The 21983-nt window shown below is 36.3% G+C and overlaps 2 protein-coding genes and 1 long non-coding RNA gene across 3 annotated transcripts; 2 read left to right on the top strand and 1 right to left on the bottom strand.

The window, feature by feature from the left end:
* The first annotated feature begins 4289 nt into the window (after positions 1–4289).
* Positions 4290–6142, top strand: LOC121757264. Its single transcript, XR_006041208.1, has 3 exons — positions 4290–4618; positions 5539–5622; positions 5948–6142. It is a non-coding gene; the product is annotated as an uncharacterized LOC121757264 (long non-coding RNA).
* Positions 6143–9555: 3413 nt separating this feature from the next.
* On the bottom strand, positions 9556–11228 carry LOC121759463 (putative F-box protein At3g16210). The gene is made up of 2 exons (XM_042155046.1): positions 11170–11228; positions 9556–10762 (listed from the first exon to the last, which is right to left on the bottom strand). The coding sequence occupies exon 2, from the start codon at positions 10754–10756 to the stop codon at positions 9569–9571; it is 1188 nt and encodes a 395-aa protein (XP_042010980.1). The 5' UTR covers positions 10757–10762; positions 11170–11228; the 3' UTR covers positions 9556–9568.
* Positions 11229–16059: 4831 nt separating this feature from the next.
* LOC121759462 (LRR receptor-like serine/threonine-protein kinase GHR1) lies at positions 16060–21235 on the top strand. Its single transcript, XM_042155045.1, has 3 exons — positions 16060–17808; positions 18417–19946; positions 20396–21235. Exons 1-3 carry the CDS (start codon positions 16698–16700, stop codon positions 20977–20979), a joined length of 3225 nt encoding a protein of 1074 aa, XP_042010979.1. The 5' UTR covers positions 16060–16697; the 3' UTR covers positions 20980–21235.
* The last annotated feature ends 748 nt before the right edge of the window (positions 21236–21983 follow it).

The following is a 21983-nucleotide window of genomic DNA, read 5'->3' as shown; positions in this document are numbered from 1 at the left end:
TCTTCATCTCCTATCGAAACATCAATATTCTCAAGGTCATCTACCGCCTTGTTAAAATCCTCCAATTGCTCCAAAACACTCTTCTCTTCCAAGAAACGATAGGAATAAAGGTTTTGCTTCATGTAGAGACGATTGGCGAGCGACTTCGTCATGTAAAGATCTTCCAATTTCGAAAGTACTCCAGCCGCGGTGGTCTCCTTCGACACTTCTCGGAGTACCTTATCGCCCAAACTCAGAACAACAGCGCTATGCGCCTTCGCTTCAATTTCAGCCTTCTTCGCGGCTGCCTTTTCATCAAGATCGACCTTCGGCTTATCCTTACTCTCAGCCTCTAACGTCGATGAAAGTCCCTGTTGAATCAGCAATGCCTTCATCTTCACACGCCATAAGCCGACGTCGTTCTTGCCCGTAAACTTCTCAGCTTCAAACCTAGAAGCCATCTTCGATTCCGCGAGAAACAAAAAAACAGATCCCAGCCAAGATTCAACAATTCCCACCGGACGGCGCCAATTGTAAAGAAATGAGTTCTAATCGCGAATCGATAAACGAGAATTGGAAAGGAGATTCTTGAGGAGAGTAATTGAGCAAAAGAGAGAGAGGAAATCTTATTCAATCGGAGCTCAAAAGGTGATTACAAACTGAATGGGAAGAATGAGAAAAGCCAAACAAACTTAACAAACTTGAATAACAAAACTAACGGCTAGTTTCTAATCTGACGGCTCAGATTTAATCCATCAACTAAAACTCAATCGAACGGCTGCTGAAGCACGCAAGCTTAAGATGAGCTCGATGCTCATTTCCTTTGAAGTATCTCGAACACTTTGATCCTTTGGAGACTGAGCAATCACAAGCTAACAAAAATGTTAGTGAAATATGAGACCCGTTATCAAATATAGTAAAATATAGTGGAATAATTAAAAAGGGGGACACATGGAGTAGTGTTATGCTATGTGACTATGTCACTATAAATTTATCTAACGAAGTAAGGCAATAATGAAGGGAATGCCATTTTGGAGGCTGAATCATAATTCTCAATAAGGCCACAAAAATCACCGCTCAACCCGACTTTTAGTCATGCGTTGCTTTTGCAAGTCATGCGATTTCTTAAAGCGTTTATGTGGAAATGACTACTATATTTTAGTCAATTTTTAATGTTAGTCGAAAACTTAGATACAATACTCTATAGTTAGGTGTAATAATTGTGCAACCGATTTTGTAAGTAACTCGCATCAGGATCTTGTATGTGGGCAACTCCTATCCCTACAATAATTTCTTATTTCCAATTAAGTTAATTATATAAAATTAAAACAACAAATTTCATTAAAAGTACTGGATTAATTGACATAGAAATTACTCCGTACTTACATAATTAATAAAACAAGAACTACATAGGATATTCTCAATTTATCCTAGTGATTTTTGATAAACTTGTGGTGTATTTGCAACTGTTCATCGTTCGTGACTTCTATAATAGACTTAATTTGTTTTTTCAAGTGCCTACCTGCAAGATTATTCGTTGTCGCAATACTTGTGGCTGACCATTTGCCTTGCGCTTAGCCGCCTTTTGTTCAATTAGACGGTTCCTACTCGGCTCCACACCAATACTCTGAACTGCCTCATTGCTCGGAGTGGGGTTGACCTCCTGCTTTTGGTAATTTGGCCATTGACAGTGTGCTTCGGTCGTACCACTTTTCACCATCTTCCGATCTTCATATGTACGTCTCTTTTGAAATACTCACCTCACTTGAGTTGTTTCCTCGTCACTCTTCCACGTTGTTGAGATAACGCAAAACTTTTCTACTTCTTGATCGACCTTACCGGAGCATATGAGATTTGCATGTAGGACCGCCTCAAGGGCATACCTCGTTTTAAGGTTAAGGTAATACTCTAAAATTTTTGGTTGAATAATGAAGAAGTTTAACTGAAAAATAGAGAAAAGCAGTGGTTGTCGGTCAAAATTTGTCCTCAGTTCTCAACCATAAAATTTATGCGTCAATCAAACAAAACTTATTATGAAATGACAAGATTAGCAACAAATTAAATTTGACATTGTTATTTTTGGTCGTTTTAGTTGTAATTGAAACTTCTTTTCAAACTTAGACTGTAAAATAAACTTAATCGAAGTTTACACTGTAATTGAAACCTATTAAAATTGATGTTATAAATGAGACAAGACTATAAAGTTGCTATCAATAATTAATTACACAACGATATTTTTGTTAGCTACAATCACAACCAATCTAACAGTATTATGTGGAAATTTGTTAAATACTAGTAACAAATTGTGACAAATTTTTATAGATTATGGAGAAGTTTAGGATGCTGCGAGTAAGAATCTTATAAATAAAACTAAAAAATACATAAGAACTATTACAACAAAAAATAAATAGTACACCAATCACCTAAAATACAACCGATCCGCATGTTTATTTAATAAACTTAACGGTCGAAAATTATGAAAACCCATGGTCGTGAGTGAAATCAAGCTTGGATATAAACAACAACGTTCCAAACTACGATATATCGCATGCGTGGCAATAGCTTCAGTGTTTTTGGAGTAGATAAAAAAGTTGATCATGAGATGTGGATCAAGAATCAACACCTGCTATTGCGAATAACAAGTCACCATTCGCCAAAACTTCAAGCAAATACAAATATGGACGCCCTCTGGGTAAGTTGAAACTATATTCCTTTATCCAATAATTCTCGTCCCCATAGTTGTTCATCTTCCAAATAATAACTCGGCGCCAATCTAAAATGTTGCATAAACATAGCCGACCCTCCAAAATATATAGCCGATTGTTGCCATAGCTATAGTTGAATAGATTTTCAAAGTTCAAGCCATACTTATTGGAGAGTCGGCTATGTTTATGCAATATTCTAGATTGGCAACGTGTTATTATTTGGAAGATGAACAACAACGGAGATGAGGATTTCTGGAGTAAGGAATGTAACTTCAACATACCTGGAGTTTATCCAAGAGTGCACATGTATCGAAGTCTTGGCGAATGGAATGGTGACTTATTGTTCGCAATTGAAGTTACTAGGGCTTTGCCCGCATCTCATGATCGAACATTTATCTACTCCAAAAACATAGGAGCTACTGCGACATATGAGATACATTATAGTTTAAAACATTTAGGGATAGTGAATAAAGCTTGATACTTTATTTTATTTGCTCCATTTGGAATTGCATATTAAGAAATTATGATATGATTTCTAAATTATAATTTGGTTTATTAGTTTAGAATTAAATAGCTAAAAATTTGGATTGTATCTGAATTTGATAATGGAGATTTATTGATTTTTGGTTCATACAAGTACTCCCTCCGGTCCCGATTAAAAGTCTCATTTTGTCATTTTCGTTTGGTCTCCATTAGAAGTCTCATTTCACTTTTACTATATTTGGATAGTGGACCAACACCATAAACTCACATTTTATTATAAAATTAATATATAAAACTAGGACCCACATTCCATTAACTTTTTATACCACTTTTATGTACAAAATCAATAACTTCTTAAAACCCATGCCGACAAAAATGAAACTTTTATTGGGGATCGGAAGGAGTATCATTAAGGGTCACAGTAAAAAATTATATGTAAAATTAAATATATAAATATTATAATTTCAGCACCGGCTTTTTTGAATTTCTGGTTCCGTCCCTGGCTTTGCCCGCATCTCATGATCGAACATTTATCTACTCCAAAAACACAGGAGCTACTGCGACATATGAGATACATTATAGTTTAGAACATTATACTTCCAAAATTGTTGTAATCACCCCGAGCTTGATTTCGCTCAAACCCATGGGGTTTCATAATGTTCAGTCGCCACTACTAGAAAAATAGCTTCTCACTACACTTTATTTATCACACTTTGTAAAAGATGCCAGTACAGATATTCAGTCACTACACTAGCTTTTCACCTCACATATAACATATACTATTACTACATCTCAGAATAAATGCCATATTGGAACTCATTTAATGGCACTTCTAAGTGTTTTACGGTTTCAAAGTAAAAATAATTCTTAATATTGTAATAAAAATTAAAAATGTAAATTTTAACAAAAAATGCAAACGTCATCACCTAATATTTTACGAAGCAAATGGATAATTAACCAATTAATTACTTAAATTAAGAAATATTTAACTATGACATTCAGAAAAGATAGAAAATTTAAAACCAATAATTAAACATAACAAATTAAAAAGTCATAAAAACTCTTAATTATTAAAACCAAATTTTGTCATTATAAATTTGAATAATAGAAAATAAAAAAGAGGTAAATTGTTGCACACTACCCACAACTTTTCAGTTTCCCCCTCGTCTCCCGGACTCCCCCTTCCTCTCTTGATTTCTCAAACCCTCCTTCCCCCCTCCAAAAAAAAGTCACCGTACCCTCGTACGTTATCGCTGCCCAATCGCCGGCGAGAGTCACCGCTTACCTTTCCCCGTACAAAACTTTTAATTGCGTACCATAGGCGCGCCACTGCCCAAACATGTCTCTGCCCATGCGACTAGTCACCGGCGCCACTGCTCACCTCCGAAAGCCCTTCCCCGGCGGCGACGTTTCCCACGCTACTAGTCGCTGCCCTTGTTGCTCCACGTGAGGTTTATTTCCATAGTTTAAAATGTTGTTTGTTTGTGAATCCTAATTTTTTCAATTCTAGGTTTTTATGTGGGAAATAGTTTGTGATAATTGTCTAGCTTATGATTTGGTTAACGATTTGGGTAAAATAGTGGATGAAGTAGATATATAAGAATTTCATTTTTTGACTCTTCTGTCTAAAATGAAGCATATGGTTTGTTCCTCTTGTGAAGTGGAGTTAACATGGATAAGTTGGGAAAATTAGAGTTTTGAATGCTAATGGTTGTCGATTCATTAGTTGATTAACATAATTAACCATCTGGAGAATCACCATTGCACCTTATTGTCATTTACACTTGACTTTATAAGTTTCACTCATTTATTAGAGTAATTCTTTTGCTTGGTCATACTATGGAATTATATAACACATTATCGTTTACGTTTTATAACTTCATTGATTTGTAGACTTGATAATGGGTGAATTTGTGAATAATAAGTTTACTTGATAACGGGTGAATGTGAATAATAAGTTTACTTGATAATGGGTGAATGTGAATAATAAGTTTACTAATATTTGGAGCTATATTAATAATAATAAGAGACTTGATATATGTGTGTCTATGGCTATAAAAATGTTATCCCATTCACAAATTTAGAGACTCAACATTGTATTGCTTCAGTCATCTAAGCTAGTAAGTTGATAATGCATTGCCTTGGTAACTATCAGTAGCTATGTACCTAATCTGAATTTCACGTGCTTATAATAGTTTCTTACATTTTCTTCTAAGAGTTAGTGAGATTGCATATTGTCATGCATATTGATATAGTATATGTTATGTATCTGATGTTCAAATAATAAAAGGTAGTAAAAACATAACCTTTATGTGAGAAATACAGCTGGTGCTAATGTTTATTAGCTTGATCTTTTTTGTTTATTGTGCAGTACTTTATGGAGTGGGAGAGAATAAGAAGGGTATTGAAGCCAATATGCAAGTTCTATATGTGCATATGGATAAATAATTTGAAGGTTTGTTTCTTCTTGCATTGATGATTGAAAATTTGATTGGGAACAGACAAGTAAAAGAGTGTTGGTAAATTCGTTAATAATTTGAGTTTTGTGTGATACGTTCTCTTTGTCCCGAGGAACAGGTAATACCTTATTACCTTAGTTATTTTCTTGATCTTATATTGTCAAATTATGGAATGTGGCAACTTTTTTATTAGCACAAAATAGGCATCAATAACAAAGTTAAGTGTTGCTAGCTTAATATTTCTCTTTATCATCAATTTTTATTATTTTGTTAGAGTTTGTTTATGTTGATTAATATTTTGCGTTTTTAATATCTTAACAGGAACACATGATGTTGCGAAGATGAAGTTAGCTAAGTATTCTAATGCGGATGAGAATGTGTGATAAGGAGCTTCTAAGAAAAAACCTTAAGCGTTAGATAATTGTGTAGTCATGTAGAACTTTTTTGTATTTTCATTTTAATATTGTATACTTTGATTTTATGGAAATTATTATATAAGTTTTTTATATGAATGTATGTTTTGTATTTAAAGTGATTGTAAAAGTGGAACTGAGTACGTTGGGAAATGGAAATGTACTTGTTTAATATTCAAATTCAGAAAAATTAAATAATAGTAATAAAATAATTTTTATATATTTGAAGGAGCAACCTGTAAATTATGCTATTTATAGATGAAAAATGTGAATTATGAAATTTGAAGAGGCAAAATGTAATTGCAAAAATATATAGGTGGTCGTTTGTAATTTTCATTTGTATTAATCAATGTAATCACATATTACATTTGCTGGCACTTTCAAATGTCAGCAAACATATTGTTTTATGGCAATTTTAGGTGTAGTTATGATAGTTATATGATTACATTTCACCTATCATTACAGTGACTCTGAGCTGCACTTGCATAGGATGCCATTATAGATAAAGTGCCATGACATCATTTTTGTGCTGACATTTTTGAGTGTCATATCACGCTAAGTTTTAATTAGTCAAACATGAACTTTCCGTTATCTATATAATTTGTCATCATTTGCTATTTAACCAATTTTACATTTATATCCAATGGATTGTTGAAATTGTTAGTTTTTTCAATTTTTCATCACAATAAGTTCTCACCGAAAAGGGAAAGCTAAAGTGAAAGGGACGAGAATTAATAATTACCCTCCTCTTTCAACGGCAATATCGAATATTTTGTCAATGGCAATACCTAAGATCTGAAAATCGTGTCACTAGATGGGAAATTTTTTTAAGGGTGATGATAAACAACCAAATTTTGTATAACCAAAAAATAATTATATTAATAATTTAATGTATTAATTATATATTAAAATAATAAATGTAGTAAGTGGACAAGTTAAAAAGACTTATTAGCCTTTAACCTCATTTTTTATTTTTATATTTGAATTTTCTTTCTATTGTTTTTAAAATTTGAATTACAGTATGCACTAATCACATTTATGGTTCCAAAAACGTAAAAAAATTATATACAAATCATAAATATATGATCACAATATTATGCACTTTCCATGTACTATATATGCATCCATATATTTTAATTAAATGCATAAATAAACCTATTTTTTTTTCAAATAAACTTGTTTTTGGTTGTACAAAATTTGGTCACATAGATTTGTTGTTTTTTTAATTCTTCAAAATGGCGTTATACATTCTAAGAGCATCCACAATGGTGCGAGGATCCCGGCGGACTTCCCAAAAACACCTCATGCCACATCATAAGGACCTCCCACTGCACTGCCACGTCATAAGGACATCCCACTGCACAATAGCGGACATCCCGACGGACATCCACAATAATAAAAATTCACAAATTCAGAAATATGCAATTTACGGAATTAAAATTTCGACATGAATACGGGGAAATATGCAATTCACAAAAGCATACATATATATTTAAATTTTAAAAAAATATGTAGTTCACCAAAAAAAAAACCCATCCCAAACCAAAAACGATTCAAACAAAGTTACATTTTATGCCTTGAATCTATATAGTTTGCCGCTAGCCGAACGGGGGTCTCGCTGTATATATAGAGTTTGCAACGAGCCGTATATATAGAGTTTTAAAAAAAAAATAAATAAAAAATCGGGACGTCCGCCGGGACGTCCGCCGTGGCACCGCAATGGCGGACGTCACAACGGACGTCGCCGGAAAGCCGCGGATCTGCAGTGTCCGCAGTGGACGTCCGCATCCGTCCCTCCCACGCCTAATGGCGGACATCCGGCACGGCGGTCGGACTTCCGCCGGGAAGTCCGGATGCTCTAAGAATTATATAGGAGATTTGTTTAAACTGTGATTTTTTGTATTTCATTTATTATATACATAGGACTAGAAGGAAATATTTAAAGATACAAAATAATGGATATATAAAAAAATTTAGGAGATTTTGCATATATAACCAAAGAAATTTGATTAAAATTATGAAAAATATGGCTGCGCAGCCCAATCATTCATAAACATCCATCATCGTCATACCGTATTTGAACATACGTTGTCATGAAATGTGACCACATTCCAGGTCACTAGACCAGCCAACTCGAAGGATGGCGCCCGATCTACTATAGGTGTACACATTCCAGGTCACTAGTCCGAGTGAAGTTTGTGGCCCTACTGGGATCCGAGTACGATTAAACATACATGTCAAAGCAACTTCAGATAGATCCCCATAGAAAAACATAAACATGGCATGACAAATAACATCACATCAAAACATGCTTAGGACATAGTCCATATTTAAACAGAATGTCCACCTCATTTGCTTATTTTCCTTAATCTTACTTTGCAGAGATAGCATTTTAGAAATAAACTTGGATTAGACTAAGGAAAACATCTACCTATAATGCATGCATTCTAACATGTGTGTTCATTTTATTCTCTAATTTTTTAGAGGGGGTTCTGAAATTGTTTTACTGAAAGAAATCATAATTACGTTACTATAATAAACTTGAATTAACTATTCCGGAAGTTAGAACATCAACTTCACCTCACTTATTTGTTTATTCCATACCATACCTTAATTTTGGAAGGCCCAAAACTTTATTATACGTTCAGCCCAACAAAGAATCTCCCAAACCAAGTCCTATTAGTTTAATTTAATTACAATTCGCAAAGTGGTCAAATCTCCATCTCGAATCACCGTCCACCTTCATTCATGTGATAAGCTTTCAAACTTCATATTATTATGATGATAATATGACTTATCTTAATATTTTATGCATTTGAGTGACTTTGAGGTGGAAGTCTTACATAAACTTTGTGTTTTACATTGTTGAAACCGTATCAACTTCTCTTGTGCCTATTCTAAGATTTAAGTTTTGGCATAATCTCCTTTTCTTTAATTTGCTTGATACTAATTGCATAATTGAAAGTAGTAACAAATTTAAAATCGAGACTTACCTAAACTTGAACAACTTTATTTCCATTTATCACCAATTCCTTCTTTATTCTTGCTCTTGCGAAAATGGTAGTGTGTGTGTGTGTGTGTATGGCGGCTGAAATAGATAGCACCAACACCTTATATATTCTCAAGAATCCTTTTACACAGGACTCTTTTGACATGTGTCCTTATTTTGGACAAGTATTTTGGCCAAGTGGCAGCATTGTTGAACATTGTTGAACATATTTTCAAAGTCCGAACCATGATTGAATTTTTTTTACAAAAATTAGACTGTAAAATAAACTTAATCAAAGTTTACATTAATAATAACGAAAATTTTAAGAAATAACAGAAATTAACATATGAAAAATGAAAAATTAACAAATTACACGATGCAACTTTTGTTAGCTACAATCACAACCTAATATAATGTGAAGATTTGTTAAATAACAAACGATGACAAATTTTATAGATGGCCAAGAAGTTTACGATTGTGTAAATAAGAATCATATAAATAAACTAAAAATACATAAGTACAAACTATTTATATGTTTAACTAATAGTACAAAAAATTTAACGGCTGAACATTATGACAACCAATGGTGGTGAGCGAAATTAAGCTTGGGGTATAAGTAGCAATATTGGAAGAATAATTTTGTTCCAAATCACCATATGTTTTATATGCCACCGGAGCTTCAGTGTTTTTGGGGTCGATAAAAAATAGTCGATCATGAGTTGTGCACATATAAAGACCCGGAATTGCTATCAACAATTCACCATTCACCAAAACTTTGAGCCCGCGCATTCTTGAATAAACTCCGGGTATATCGAAGCTATATTCCTTTATCCAAGAATTATCATCTCCGTAGCTGTTCATCATCCGAAGAACGACACGACACCAATCTAAAATACCGCATAAATATAGCCGACCCTCAAATATATATATCCGCTTGTAGCTAGATATATCGTCACTAAACTCACAAGGAAGAGAGAAACGGGTAAAGATGTCAGTTTCTAGATCAAAGCAACAAATAAAGATATTTTCTTTCGAATCATATGTCAGCCAGTGAAGATTTCCATTCAAAAAAGCAGCACTATCAAAACCGAGTAAAAATATGCATGGATCAATTGCTTCGATGCTTCTCCACAACCCTGTTCCTAGAGTGTATACCCAACAACTATCTTTATCGACATATACAATCTTATATTGACTACTTGTTTTGCTCACTCCAAAGCCCCAAAAGGAACAAACTTTATTGTACTTAGATAGACGAGGGAGCTCGACATGCTCACGAGTCATTGGGTTGCATATAAATAGAATGTTATCACGTTGGTCCCAAATTGAAAGGAAACCATTAGCTGAAGCAACTATAACACGATAGTGAGCAGTGGAAAATTGATTATGAGAAGGCGAACCGAATCGGAAAAGTGGCTTTAAGGCCTCATCGCAGACAACGTACTGCATTTCCATGTCTCCATACACGAAAAATAGGCCTGGTTTTGGAGTATACGACATCCCAAAGTCCTCCCCCTCAATTAGATCGCGCCATGATTTACGAAGAACACACTTGCACGTCATAACGTGCCTAATGGTGAGTCTTCGTAAGATCTCTATCGTAATCTCTTCCGGTAGATTTGCAAACAAAACATCTCTCAGTTTCGTTTCTTTCCTTGCAGATAAACGACCCTTTTTGGCAATTTTATTCATTATGCCACACCCAGAATCGCCTTCCAAAATCATCATTAATACCTGAAAACAATACGAGATTAGTAGATGAAGAAAAGCTCGATTAATACTATTCTGAAAGGGATGCAATTGAATCAATCAAATCTACAAGAAGCACAAATTAGAATATACTATCAACAAAAAAATCAAATCTTTAATACTGTAAACCATTACTACAAAACAAGCATAGGATAAAAAAAATGAAATCTTTAATACTTTTCATAATAAAAATACAAAAGTTAAACAATTCGTGTGCCCTAATCTGCACTTTTTCATAAATCTGTCAAAAATAGATTTGTGTGAAATTATGGATAGAAAGATGATGGCTTTCAAAATAAGATTAAAAATCTCTACAAATACCAACTCAGAAACAAAATTAGAATACTTAAATCATATTAAATCAACTAAAAAGGATAACTGACGGAGCACACCGGAAGCCGACGGGGCTGGTGAAAGAAAAGGGAGGCGGAGCGGCGGGGCAGAGTGGGGAGTGGAGCGCCGATTGGGCTATGTACATATTGAATGGGCTTTGTGCTCAAGAGTTTAAATTACCAATTTCATGTTGAATGGGCTTTGGGCTGTAAAGTATAATTTACCAATTGATATTGTAAGAGCATATATTTTTCTTACACTGAGGGACAAATATTTAAGTGTTGCATATACTCTCTCCGTCCACCATTTAAAGAGTCATTTTGACTCGGCATGTGTTTTAATAAATTGTTTGATTTTGTGAAAAAAAGTAAAAGGAGAAAGTGAGTATAATGTGAGACCCATTTAAAATATTAGTTTTTTATTAGATTGTGAGAGTAAAAAGTTTATTTTATATTGGATTGTGAGTGTAAAAGTTGGTGGGAAGTTGATACGATTATTATTATTATTATTTAGTTAGTTAATTATATATTTGCATATCTTTTTCATATCTTTTGTCTTGCTCATTAAATTAGTATCCACTATTATAAATAGTGGACATTGTTCTTTAGTTCAATCACTCAAGAAATATCAATCCAGTTTATCCTTTATCGTTACTTTATCTTTTATTGTACTTTATTTTCCACAAGTTCATCTCGTCAAACCCTAATTGACCGAGAACCCTAGGCTGCTCTATGGGAGGATCCCGCGAACGAACCTAACCCTTCTCCGGCAACCTCGCGCTGCCGGGACCGATACGAGTACCCTCGTATCATCTGGTGCTTTCATTGTGATCTCATCCTCCGTATTTCCGCCATCATGTCATACACGTACACTGACTACGTCCATCGCCAGTTCAATAGACCGTTCCTCTCGCCACTGCCCATGCCGAGCCCCACATCGTGTTGGTACCTCCAGAGCCAGAACGTGCAATTTGGATACTCCTATCCAGACTCGCCATTGTTATATCCGCAACCTCCCGATCAACCGGATTGGTAATGTTTCCCAACGACCAACGATGTCGGCCATATGGAGCCTCTCAACATGCCACGTGATCCAGTGACGCCTGAGTCTGAACCGAACCTAACGGTGGTCGCCTTGGCTTCACAGCTCGAGTGTTTGACTGCTACTATCAAGCAATTGACGTCTCGGATGGATGCAAACAAACGCTGCCTGGACGATCCACACGCCGCGACACGACCTCCACCAGACCCTACAGCCAGTATTATGTACATGGAGCCGGTATCGTGTCCCCTACCATAGATGACAGCCGCCGCCCCAGCTGATCTCCATCACGATCCATCTAGAAGCTCGCTGCCTGTTGTCGTTGCTATCCCGCCTCCACCAGCCACAATATCTCTGTCGTGCGACTCCAATTTCGGGTATGACTCGATGGAATTAATTGTCGTTGATAATGATGAAGAGGAAGAAATTGTTATTCATTCTAGTGTTGATATTAGTGGACTAATTTATGGTAGTAAAGATGGCATAGATGATCCATGTAATGTTGTTTTTACTTGCCGAGAACCTATACATGTGGTGGAGCATAACAGGTTGGATATTACAATGTTGAGCAACAAGATTGATTCTTTTTTGTTGAAAGAGGACGAAGATGGTTCCATTGAGGATATGAAGAAGGTAATTGTCTGTGTATATGCGGTTTGGCATGTTGGTGATGTTACAAGTATTAATCATCGATCAACTTTTCTCGACGCCGATGCCCGGTTGATTCCTCTGCAAAATGACACTGTATGCTTGAGCATTCATGGACGTATTGATGCAGGGAGACGCTCAACTATTCGGTGTATGTTTGACCCAGGAGGATTCCTCGACACTCATTGTTGCTTCATGGTGCCCACCTTGGGGACAAGGTGGATTTCAACCGTGGGGGAGTTGATACGATTATTATTATTATTATTTAGTTAGTTAATTATAGATTTGCATATCTTTTTCATATCTTTTGTCTTGCTCATTAAGTTAGTATCCACTACTATAAATAGTGGACATTGTTCTTTAGTTCAATCATTCAAGAAATATCAATCCAGTTTATCCTCTATCGTTACTTTATCTTTTATTGTACTTTATTTTCCACAAGTTCATCTCGTCAAACCCTAATTGAACGAGAACCCTAGGCTGCTCGACGGGAGGATCCCGCGAACGAACCTAACCCTTCTTCGGCGACTTCACGCTGCCGGAACCGATACGAGTACCCTCGTATCAGAAGTGGAGTCCGCATACTAAAAGTGGAATAAAATAAATGATTTTATAAATCGTGGATAAAATAAAATAGCAAAAGGGTTCTTTAAATGGTGGATGGAAGGAGTATTTTTCTAACATTGATATTTTATGTATTGATGTTTCTATTTTAAAATTATTATGTCAATTAAAGTGGGATATCCTAAAAAGATAAATAACCCTGGTACACAAGAGTATTATTTAGAGTTTCAAAATTAGATTAATCTTTAAGTTCTGATTAATAGTACATTTCTACAATCATAATCTAAGTCAGTTTTCAGTAAGAAATTTCAGGGTATATAAAATATGAGTTACTTTTTAATATTACTATTAGAATAGTTTTCACTTTTTAAAATGGATCTTTTAAAATCTATATAGTACTGCTACAGATAATTTATTTCCATTTTACAAGTTTACATTGTGTCAAAATATCAATAAGCTCAAAGAAAGAAGGGATTTGTAACACGTTTTAGAAGAAAGAAGTGATTTGTAAAACCAGAATTAGAAAAGCTAGTAGAAAAATCAACAAAACAGGAAATGTTATCAAATATTGTTTGCGAAAATTAAAATTTGAAATTAAGCATAAGATCTAAATCAGGTTCTGGTGCAAGTATTACGTCAAATCATGGTATAGTCTCTCTTTTTTTAATGAGTGTAAAAACACCTAAAATTTGAAACAATTAACGTTGTTAAATTCTTTGTATATAATTTCGAAATTAAGTATTATGCCTCATTTCCCTATACGTCAAATTTAAAAAAATTATGAACTCAATCTTATCATTCCTTTAATCGCAAAGCAACGTAGTATCATACTATTTTTTTCATCTAAGATGTCCATCATCTCATGCTCCATTTCATTAAAATTAGACCTAGTTAAAATTAGACCTAGTTTTGATCAAACTACTTACTAACCTTACATATCATTTTGTTGGAAAGAAATCAAGGGAAGATCAAATCACAAGAGAATAATCAAGGAGATATGGAATTAATGGAATTACCGTGTAATAAGGCAATACGAACTAGGGTAAATCTTACCTTATTTTGTATGATCTCTCTACTATATAGTAGGCTGTAAATCAATGGAAATATAGTATTATTAGAGTGAAATATAAACCATTTCAACACATTTTATAATATGAACTCCACAATCAACTAACGCTAATTTCACCACCTTTTCTTTATCCCTCTCTTACTTTACCAATTATGTATTAAAACTTGTGTCATTTACGATTAGGTCAACTTTTTTGATAATTCATACACTATAATTGTATCAAATTGATAGTATATAAAAAGAAAAATTCATATTATACTAATTTTTTTATCCATATTTTTTCATATGTTTTAAAAACCTATATGAAGTAAAAGTAAATTTTTATTTTAGAGAGAATAGTATAATAAACACAATATATTTCCTTTCTTTTTTGGAGTGAAGAAATAAACTACTAATTCTTTCTTTTTTCAATTTCCCAAATTCATTCCCTATTCCATCAAGCCATTTGTGTTGGGCCACTAGTGGGCCCAAGGCATACATAACTGGCCCACCCTACCAGTTCCAACTTAATCTCTCTCCAAACAGCAGATCAGTGGGCCCATTTAATCATTGAATGATGCTTCACTACTACCAACTCTAATTTACACACTACATACAAATCCACGATCTCTTTTCATCTTTTTGTTATCCCACTACATCAATTTCTTCTTTTTTACGTGTCCAAACACCGACACTAAAAGCATATTAAAATTCATGTATTTTGATATTTTAATAGTCGAAATTGTGTTTGTATAATCAAATTGATGTTTAAATTGAGTTTGTATGATCAAATCAAAGTTCATATACGTTTGGTACTAAATCTATGCTTCTTTCCTTTATTCTTACGATTAAGCGGTATTAAATCTCAGAGAATAGGTTATTGGCTTTGATTATTGAGCATTATTAATTCGGACTAGCCATCTACAATTAGAGGTAAAAACAAATAATGAAATGAAGATGACCGATAAAAAAGTGGAAAATGATAACCTAATCAATATATTAAAAACCAGAAATAAACTTGATTAAAATAATACTCCTATATTAATTACAAATGGATAGTCTGAATTCGGCAATTCAACCCGAAATTATCACATTCTCAATGGATTAACTCGACAAGGATATAAAATATAATAAAATTTGACTCAAACTTATTCATTTTGTACATATTTTTTGTCGCGTAGAAAATTATCGGTCCTATATTGCTTAAAAAAAAACTCCGATTGTATCAACGTACATCTATTTGTATTCCAATTGAAATAAACTAAAGTATAGCAATTAAAAGTGACGAATGAATTGAGAAACACCATTCAAAAGAAATAAAATCAAACATAATAAGGAATTTTAATTGTAAGTGAAATTATGAGGCAAATAAAAAAAAAACCCTGTTCAAATGGTTATTGAAGGGTCCCACTCCTGTCCTAAAACTGCTTCACCACTCTTCGAAACCAATTGGCGCTCGCTACTGCAGCCACTTTGCTTTAAATCAAACTTATAAACAAGATTTGATGATTCTCATTGGGGTCCAAAGATTCCTGTTTTGGCGGGTGTAATTACGCATTTAATCCTCCCGCTAATATTTCCCTCTTTTTTCTGGTGCCAGAGATTCTTGATTAAATCACAGTACAGTAACCCCTAATTAATGCTCACCCTGATTGGCTATACAGCTTAATTGTTTAATTAAATAGCTGTATAAAACGTGATGGAGAGCAACAAGGTTATGAAATAAAACAAAATTAATGTGCTGAGCTTCCCCACTTATCCTTTTTGGAGCGAGAAAGTGATTGCCTTGTTGAAGGATTAAAAAGTTTTAAAAAGAATCAGTTTTGTAGAGACAAAAGGTGTTACCTTTTGAGAGTGAGTGTTTTTCTTTTCTTGTGTAATTTGCCATAAAACTCTAATCTTTAGCTCCCCACGTTGTTAGGGTTTTGAAAGGCCACAAACCTTGTTGGTTTAACTGTGTGAAATTGCATTTGTTGTGGAATAATTCGAACACCCTTTTTGCCTTTCTTTCCAAGAACCCGGCTTGTGAGAGCTACACTGAGAGTAGAAAGTGAGAAATTGTTGCCTTTTTTAGGAACATTGTTGTATTTTGGGAGCTATTCCATTTTTTGCTCTCAAGGAGGGTGCTGCCATGGTGGTAAAACGGTGACGTTTCATTTGTTAGATCTCCTTTTTGTGCTGTCAACGGTGTTCTGTTCAGAAAATGTGGTATGGAGATTTGGCTCTGTGTTTGTTCTAGTGAGAGAACACATTTTTAGTGGAATTATTTTATTTTGGTATCTAATCATGTGGTACATTTGTGGATTACAAGATTGCTTTTTGTGGTTGTTTAGAATGAGGATATTTAGGCTTCTTGTTGTGAGTCTTTGCTGTGTCTCCTGCTTAGGACAGCTCCCATCTCAGGACACCTTAGCACTGCTTGAGTTCAAGAAAGGAATCAAACATGATCCAACTGGTTTTGTAGTCAATTCATGGAATGATGAGTCAATTGAAAACAATGGCTGCCCTTCCTCTTGGAATGGAATCATGTGTAATGGCAATAACATTGCTGCTGTTGTTCTTGACAATTTGGGATTGTCTGCTGATGTGGATTTGGGTGTGTTTTCTAATCTCACAATGCTCGTGAAGCTTTCGATTGCGAACAATTCCATCTCTGGAAAGTTAGAACGAAGCCTAGGCGACTTCAAGAGCCTCGAGTATCTTGATGTTTCTGATAATTTGTTATCCTCTTCGTTGCCATCTGAGATTGGTAAACTTGCTAGTTTAAAGAATCTGTCTTTGGCTGGAAACAACTTCTCTGGTGCTGTTCCGGACTCAATCTCTGGCCTCGCCTCGATTAGGTCTCTAGACATGAGCCGGAATTCCCTATCCGGCCCCATACCTTCATCCTTGACGAGGCTGGAGAGTTTGGTGTATCTCAATCTGTCGTTGAACGGGTTCACAAAGGGCATCCCGAACGGTTTGGAGCTGATGAATAAACTTGATGTGCTCGACTTACATGGGAACATGCTCGATGGCAAGGTTGATCCTTTGTTCTTGATGCTCACTAATGCTAGTCATGTTGATCTCAGTGGGAATTTGCTAGTTAATCCTGCTGAGGATCATAAGAAGTTTCTAGGAGGTGTTTCTTCATCTCTTAAGTATTTGAATCTCAGCCACAATCGAATAGTAGGATCGCTCGTTGGTGGTGGCGATGCACAGGCTTTTGGGAGCTTGAAGGTCTTGGATTTGAGCTACAATCAGCTGTCTGGGGAGTTGCCTGGCTTCAATTTTGTTTACGATCTTGAAGTCCTTAAACTTGGCAACAACGGGTTTTCTGGCCCTGTTCCGAACAACCTTCTGAAAGGAGACTCTTTGGTTCTGACTGAGCTGGACCTTAGTAGGAATAACCTCTCAGGTACATTGAGAAAATTGTGAATGTTTAACTTATATTGATAATTTAGGCATGAATTTGTAGTGTTGATTATTGTTGGATTGCCATATGATGTTTAGGACTTGTTCGGTTTGCTTGATTTGATATGATAAGTTAAGATGTCATCTCGGTTTTATAACTATGTTTTGAGCTTGTAAGGATATTTTTCTTGACAAAACTATCATTTGATTTTCATGTTTTATTAACTATTTATGTTTTTGTGTTTTATCCAATGTTCATAATTTAGGCATGGATTTGTAGAGTTGATTATTGTTGGATTGCCATATGATGTTTAGGGCTCATTCGGTTTGCTTGATTTGATATGATAAGTTAAGATGTCGTCTCGGTTTTATAACTATGTTTTGAGCATGTAAGGATCTTTTTCTTGACAAAACTATCATTTGATTTTCTTGTTTTAGTAACTGTTTCTGTTCTTATTTTTGATCTAACGTTCATAATTAGGTATGAATTTGTAGTGTTAATTATTATTGGATATGATATTTTGTGTTTGCTTTTCTTGTTTTAGCAACTGTTTATGATCTTATGCACTTGTGAATTAAGTGATGCAAAAGCTACCTTGTTCTACTTGACAGGGCCTATAAGTTTGATTACTTCAACGACGTTGCACACTCTCAACCTGTCGTCTAATCAGCTCTCGGGTGAGCTTCCGCTGCTGACGGGAAGCTGTGCTGTGATGGACATGTCAAGAAACAACTTCCAAGGAAACTTGACTAGGTTGGTTAAATGGGAGAAAGTCAAGATCCTTGATCTGAGCCAAAACCAATTGACCGGGCCTATTCCAGAGGCGACGGCTCAGTTTCTGCGTCTGAATCACCTTAACCTCTCGTGCAATTCCCTCAATGGTCCCCTTCCTAAAGCCATCGCGCGTTTTCCAAAACTCGCCACTCTCGATCTCAGCTTCAACGGATTAGGAGGGCCTCTTTTGCCTTCCCTTTTGATGTCCGAGACTCTTGCGGAACTCCACCTGCAGGGCAATGCCTTCTCTGGAACGATCGAGTTCTCGCCTCTCTTTAACATTACTAATCTTCTTGCTATTGATCTCTCTGACAATGGGCTCAGTGGTGAGTTGCCTGATGGATTCGGTTTGATCACTGGACTTGAAAGGCTCAACGTCGGAAGAAACAATTTCTCGGGGTCGTTGCCTAGCTCGTTTGCTAATCTCACGAGGCTAAGCTCGTTGGACATCTCCGGGAACCATTTCACTGGGCATCTGCCAGAGAACTTGTCTGATAGTCTCGTAAGCTTCAATGCTTCTTACAATGATCTCTCGGGTGTTGTCCCGGATAACCTGAGGAGGTTCCCGTTGTCTTCGTTCTACCCTGGCAACTCCGCCTTGCAGTTCCCTAATCCTCCTCCGGGACCGAGACAAGGCCAAGCTGGAAATAATCATCCGAGAACTATCGTTATCGTGGCAATCGTGGTTTCATGTGTGGCAGCCTTGACCATTCTGATCCTGCTCGTCGTTTTCATCCGTCACAAGCGAAAATCCAAGAGGCCGTCCCCTGTTGCGACGACGAAAGACTTCAGCCGCACTTCAACGAATCCATCGAGCGTAGGTGGCCAGGACCGCTCTAGTGGCTTGCACGTTTCGGCCGGGGATCTCGCGAGATCGAGGAAAGGGTCGTCGTCGGAGATAATCGACCCTGAGGAGAAACAGGCGGCATTAACCGGTTTCTCCCCATCAAAGACCAGCCACTTCTCGCGGTCCCCTGAATCCGGTGATTCGTACACTATGGAGAGCCTCTCGAGATTAGAAGCCGGATCTCCCGACCGCCTGGCGGGAGAGCTGTACTTTCTCGACGACACTGTCTCGTTCACTGCTGAGGAGCTGTCGCGAGCCCCAGCGGAAGTCCTTGGACGGAGCAGCCACGGGACGTCCTACAGAGCGACTCTCGAGAACGGGATGCTCTTGACCGTGAAGTGGTTGAGGGAAGGAGTTGCTAAGCAGAGGAAGGAGTTTGCTAGAGAAGCAAAGAAGTTTTCCAACATCAGACATCCGAATGTGGTGGGGCTGAGAGGGTACTACTGGGGCCCCACGCAACACGAGAAGCTCATCCTTTCCGACTACATTTCTCCCGGAGATCTCGCGAGTTTCCTCTACGGTAACACTCCTAGCCTCTATTTTTCAGACAATTTACCGTCTTCTTTTGCTTACAATGTTGTATGTATTCGTAACGTGTGCTTGGCGAGGATGTGGTTCGTGTGATTGCATCGTAAATTTATGAAGCCCGTGATCGACACGGTCACCAATCATCATAGACGTAGATGAGATCTTGATTTCCTTATTAAGTAATGATTGGTTGGTGTTTCACTTGTCACAACTTTCATGGTTTTATGCAGTGTTGTTTTGTGTGTTAAGTAGAGAGAATAAAGTAGAGATATAGTGTTTCCATTATTAGAAATGGGCCATTTTCGTTGCTATAGACATAAAAGGAAAGTGGATCATCTTCGTTGGGACAGATGGAGGAATTATTTTCATAATTGTTTATGTACAATGTGAATTACTTATGGTGTCTCTGTGTTTCCGACTCAACGAACCTATCGTTTGCAGATCGGCCGAGAAAGAAGGGGCCGGCCTTGACGTGGGCCCAGAGGCTCAAGATAGCCGTAGATGTTGCACGTGGCCTGAACTATCTCCATTTCGACCGAGCCATGCCTCACGGCAACCTCAAAGCAGCAAACGTATTACTCGAAGGGCCCGACCTCAACGCCCGTGTAGCTGACTTCTGCCTGCACCGTCTCATGACCCAATCGGGCACCATTGAGCAGATCCTCGATGCCGGTGTTCTAGGCTACCGGGCGCCAGAGCTTGTCGCATCAAAGAAGCCCCTCCCGTCGTTCAAATCAGACGTCTATGCATTCGGAGTCATAATGCTGGAACTCCTAACCGGGAAATGCGCAGGTGATGTCGCCTCCGGTGCGGATGGGGGAGTCGGGCTGACGGATTGGGTCCGGTTCAAGGTGGCGGAAGGGCGGGGATCGGAATGCTTCGATGCAGCATTGGTGGCGGAGATGAGCATCCCGGCTGCGGATAAAGGGATGAAAGAGTTGCTCGGGATCGCCCTCCGGTGCATCAGGCCGGTGTCGGAGAGGCCGGGTATCAAGACTGTGTATGAAGATCTGTCCTCCATTTAGGTTTTGGTAGTTCTTGTTTTAGCTATCAAGTGTGAATTATGCATCTCATTTTTAACTCTCCCTTTTGCTTTTTGAGTAGTGGAAGTAGAAAAATAGTGTTATTTTTGCTTCTTTTGCACCCATTGTTGTATATTGGGACATATCTTGATGTATACCGGCTTTTTTTCAACTTCCGATGGTTCGTCGGGAAATTCTGCGGTCGGATTTTAAAAAATTGTTTGACTTTATAATGAGTGAGTGAAAAAATTAGACCAAATATGTGCTCTATTTTTATACTCTATAATTTAATATGTTAACTTAAAGGGTATGGAACTAGATATGTTTCAGTGGTTATGTGGATGATACTGATTTTATGCATTTTGCTACATTTACATTATTTCTCTCTCTCATCTCAATACATCTACTTTTCTCCATTTTCTAAGTTCATTTTTTCTAATTTCTCTCACATAATTTTATTCCACGCATCTATTTATTTGGATTTATTTTATCTTATGATTAATATATCAGCAAAATTAGCTTTATTTAACAAAATTTTACATATATTGTTATAGGTCATCTTCTAATGCTTATAACACTATAATCCAAAATTAAGACTAAATCTACACCCTTAGATTTTGAAATGAGTGGATGAGATTAAAGCTCACAAATTTCAATAAATAGTAGACAAAATATCAATAAAAGGGTAATATCGTCATTATGTTATCATATGATAATTTTCGTAGATGTTTTTTATATCAACATAGTGTATTACAAATATCAACGATATGACATGAGAATATCAAGATAAGTATAAGAAAATATCAACACAATTTTATTGATATTTTACCTACACTATATTGAGATTTTGCATACGAGATTTTTTTTGCATTTCTTGATAAAATCTGTTTATCAACATATATGAAAATTTAAATATAATTTGTCAAATTTCATCACCCGAACATCGTCGAAACATATGCAATAGAGATCTCGTTGGAATCCTTATAAAATTATCTTTAATTCGATAT

Source organism: Salvia splendens, chromosome 12 (assembly GCF_004379255.2).
Source record: "Salvia splendens isolate huo1 chromosome 12, SspV2, whole genome shotgun sequence".
NCBI classification, from domain to species: domain Eukaryota; kingdom Viridiplantae; phylum Streptophyta; class Magnoliopsida; order Lamiales; family Lamiaceae; genus Salvia; species Salvia splendens.
The sequence above is the reverse complement of the archived record's forward strand: the minus strand, read 5'-3'. Positions and strand labels throughout refer to the sequence as shown.